This window comes from Mastomys coucha, unplaced genomic scaffold (genome assembly GCF_008632895.1).
Source record: "Mastomys coucha isolate ucsf_1 unplaced genomic scaffold, UCSF_Mcou_1 pScaffold3, whole genome shotgun sequence".
Classification (NCBI taxonomy): domain Eukaryota; kingdom Metazoa; phylum Chordata; class Mammalia; order Rodentia; family Muridae; genus Mastomys; species Mastomys coucha.
Genome location: NW_022196909.1, coordinates 48,708,025 through 48,711,865, shown reverse-complemented (window position 1 = coordinate 48,711,865; position 3,841 = coordinate 48,708,025). Strand labels below are relative to the sequence as shown.

At 54.2% G+C, this 3,841-nt stretch overlaps 1 protein-coding gene across 3 annotated transcripts in view; it reads left to right on the top strand.

Annotated features, from left to right (window-relative positions):
* The first annotated feature begins 2,183 nt into the window (after positions 1-2,183).
* Positions 2,184-3,841, top strand: part of LOC116074338 (H-2 class I histocompatibility antigen, L-D alpha chain-like) — a 3,093-nt gene continuing 1,435 nt past the window's right edge. For all 3 annotated transcript variants that reach the window (XM_031346802.1, XM_031346801.1, XM_031346800.1), the window contains exons 1-3: positions 2,184-2,315; positions 2,518-2,787; positions 2,958-3,236. In XM_031346802.1, coding sequence (XP_031202662.1) covers positions 2,243-2,315; positions 2,518-2,787; positions 2,958-3,236 — 622 coding nt within the window. In that variant the 5' untranslated portion in view covers positions 2,184-2,242. The remainder of the gene's footprint in view (positions 2,316-2,517; positions 2,788-2,957; positions 3,237-3,841) is intronic.

Below are 3,841 nucleotides of genomic sequence, written 5' to 3'. Positions count from 1 at the left end.
CACTATTCCCAGTGTGTCAGCCTGTTGCTTGCTGATCAGGCCCTGAGCTCTCAGCTGTTCCTCCACTACCTCTCCTCTACCATCATGGACTCAAACCCTCTGAAACTAGAGAACAGATTCAACACATAAGTTGCCTTGGAATCAGTGTCTTATCACAGGAATAAAAAATTAACTAAAGCTAGTGTGGTGAAGACACATGCCTTCAATCCCAGTGTGGTAGATTGAATAGGTGCCCCCCATAGACTCATGTGTTTGAAAGCTTGGCCCACAAGGGGTGACACTATTAGGAGGTGTGGCCTTGTGGGAGTAGGCGTGGCCTTGCTGGAGGAAGTGTGTCAAGGTGGGGGTGGGCTTTGAGCTCTCCTGTGCCCAGTGTAAAATGAGAGCCACTTCCTGGCTGCCTTTGGATCATGATGTAGAAGTCTCAGCTCCTCTAGCACCATGTCTACCTGCATGCTGCCATGCTTCATGTGATAATGGACTAAAGCCCTGAAACTCTAAGCCAGCCTCTATTAAATGTTTCCGTTTAGAAGTGTTGCTTTTCTTAAGGTGTCTTTTCACTAAGGCACCCAGCACTTAGGATGCAAAGGCAGGTGTATCACTTTGAGTTCAAGGGCAGCCTGATCTACATGAGTCCTAGAATAACCAGGGCTGTGCAGATCGACCTTGTCAAAAAATAAAAAAATAAATAAAATAAACCATAATAAAATAAGAAGAAAAGAAATGGAGACAGGGTGACAGATTCCTTCTGTGGAGCTGCCTAAGGCCAGCTACATCCTGAGGTTAGTCAGGATGAAACCTAAGAAGTTCAAGTTCCCACGGAAAATACTCACAGCTCCTAATAAGAGTGGTTCACGGAAACAGGTGCTGCTGAATCCTGGTGAGGATGGGGGCTGCTGTGGACACCTGCATGGGAGGTGACTGGAGTTCACACCTGGGGTCAAGCACACTTGCTGCTCTGTGTGGCCAGTGACTCTCTTCAGGATTGCTCTGCTCTGCTTTCCACTTCAGTTCTGTGGCTGCGATTTGAAAAGCTCCACAGGATCATGAAATGGTAAATGTAATTTTTCCCTACACTACTGATCAGGGATGAAACCTTACATCACCTGCATGTACTCTGGCATGAGAATCATCTTTCTTCCAGTGTCCACACTGCACAGGCCTGAGGAACTCTGGGGCAACTCTGTTATCAGATGCGGTGTCCCACACACCTGTGACATTCATGTCCCTCACCTCATCAGCTCATAAGTGTGAGTGAAGGTCAGAGAGGGAGTGATAGGGTCACAGATTACAGAACTCCTGCCACACTGTCATCATTATTCCGTGTTATAGTCCGTGACAGTTCCACTCCTACTGTGATTGAGTCACTAAATCAACTGTGACATGGAAGTGCACACACAGGGGGGAGAGTGCAGTGTAGACAGGGTTCAATGTCTTGCATCTGTGATCTCCACAAAGGTCTCTTTTCAGTGGACAAGGGGGTCTCCTGTGCTGAGACAATGACTCAGGTCCACATGGACAACCTCAGGACTCGGAATGAAGATCCTTGTAAAACACACCCACCTGGCGCCACAGATTCTTCATCTGTGAAAAAAGGAGTCTGAGTCTAACCCTGACGTTGAGAAGACAGATCCTGAGGAAGAGGCAAAGTCTCCTCTTTACAGAGGAGAGTCCTGCACTCAGACTTGGCAGTGTGAGCTGCCCTCTGCAGGTGAACAGAGCCTGGTCTCTGTGGGGTCCATGTGGGGCTTGCAGGCCAGCGCCTCTGCTTTAAGGAGAAGCATCTCTCCACTGCATCCCCAACCGCTTGTACTGCCATTGTATTCCAGGAAGTGGCTTTTCTTTTAGAAGACTCCAGGGTCTGACTTCTGCAAAGAAGAAGGGGAAGTGTGGAGGAGAGGACACAGAGGGTGTGGCCTGGTGTCCTGACAGCTTCTGGGTCAGAACTTAGAGACACCATGACAAACATCACTCTGTCCTCAACACAGGGTTCAGGCAAAGTCTCAGTGTCCAGGAGGTGAGGTGAGGGGTGGCGACCCCAGGGCTGGGAATTCCCCACCTCCTCAGTTTCTCTTCTGCTCTAACTTGGGTCATGTCCTTCTGCCCGGACACTGATGACACACTGGCAGGTCTCACCCCCCACAATTGGGTGGCGCGTTCCTGGGGGAGCCAACAACCTCTTTTGCCTGCACTGGTTATAAAGTCCACGCAGCCCGCGGGACTCAGACGGTCCGGATCGCAGATGGGGGCGATGGCGCCGCGCACGCTGCTCCTGCTGCTGGTGGCCGCCCTGGCCCCGACCCAGACCCGCGCGGGTGAGTGTGGGGTCGGGAGGGAAACGGCTTCTGCGGGGAGGGGCGGAGGCGGAAACGGGGAAGCCGCGTCCCCGCGTCGCCCACCGGACCCTCCGCCCTTCTCCACCCGCGTCCCGAGCCCCGCGCCCTGCTCCCCTCCCGGTTCGCGCACCCGCCCGGGGTCCCGGGAGGAGGTCGGGGTCTCACCGCGCGCCGCCCCCAGGCTCACACTCGCTGGGGTATTTCTTCACCGCCATGTCCCGGCCCGGCCTCGGGAAGCCCCGGTTCATTGTCGTGGGCTACGTGGACGACACAGAGTTCGGGTGCCTCGACAGCGACGCGGAGAATCCGAGAGCGGAGCCGCGCGTGCCGGGGACTGAGCAGGTGGGGCCAGAGTATTTGGAGGAGCAGACACGGATCGCCAAGGTCTATGAGCAGATTTTCCGAGGGAACCTGAGGAACATTCTCCGCTACTACAACCAGAGCGAGGGCGGTGAGTGACCCAGGGTCAGAGGTCAGGACCCCTCCACGTCCCGACATGGGTCCCAAGTCCAAGCTTCAGACCACTTTCCCATTCAATTTGAGGGAATCCGCGGATGGGCGGAGCCGAGGCGGATGGGCGGGTCCGGGTCCGTGGGCGGGGCTGACCGCGGGGTCCTGCAGGCTCTCACACTCTGCAGTGGATGTCTGCCTGTTACGTGGGGTCGGACGGGAGCCTCCTCCGCGGGTATGAGCAGGTCGCCTATGATAGCCACGATTACATCGCCCTGAACGAAGACCCGAAAACCTGGACTGCGGCGGACACGGTGGCGCAGATCAGGAAACACAAGTGGGATCAGGCTGGTGTTGCAAAACTATACAAGACCTACCTGGAGGGCGAGTGCTTGGAGTTGCTCCACAAATACCTGGAGCTGGGGAAGAAGCTGCTGCTGCTGTGCACAGGTGCAGGGGCCCCGGGGAGCTCCTCCCTCTGCCCTCGGGCTGGGGCTCAATCCTGGGGAAGAAGAAACCCTCAGCTGGGGTGATGCCCCTGTCTCAGAGGGGAGAGAGTGGCCCTGGGTCTCCTGATCCTCATCCCAGTGACTGCACTGACTCTCCCAGGGCTCAGCCTTCTCCCTGGACAGTTCCCAGTGTGTCTCAGGAGGGAAGGAGACAATTTCCTGATACAGCAGCAGGGGCTCCCTGCTGTCAGCCATGGCCTCTCCCTGGCCTGGTTCTCTGCCCACACCCATTGTCTGTGGACACCGACTCCTGTCATGTTGAGTGTGACATCGGTTACACCTCAGGACACCCCTAAGCTAGGCTGGTCCGCCCAGTACATTCTTCCAGATCCCTCCTGGTCTGTGGGATTTGCATCCCTTCCACACCCCAATTCTATCTATTCCTACAGTGGTGAAAGGTCACATGAGCTCTTATGGGGTACCCTGGAGGAATATAATTTGTGGAATTTCTTTTTCTTTTCTTTTCTTTTTTAAATTCTTTTTTCTTTATTCTTTTTTCTTTCTTTCTTTCTTTCTTCTTCTTCTTCTTTTTTTTTTTTTTTTTTT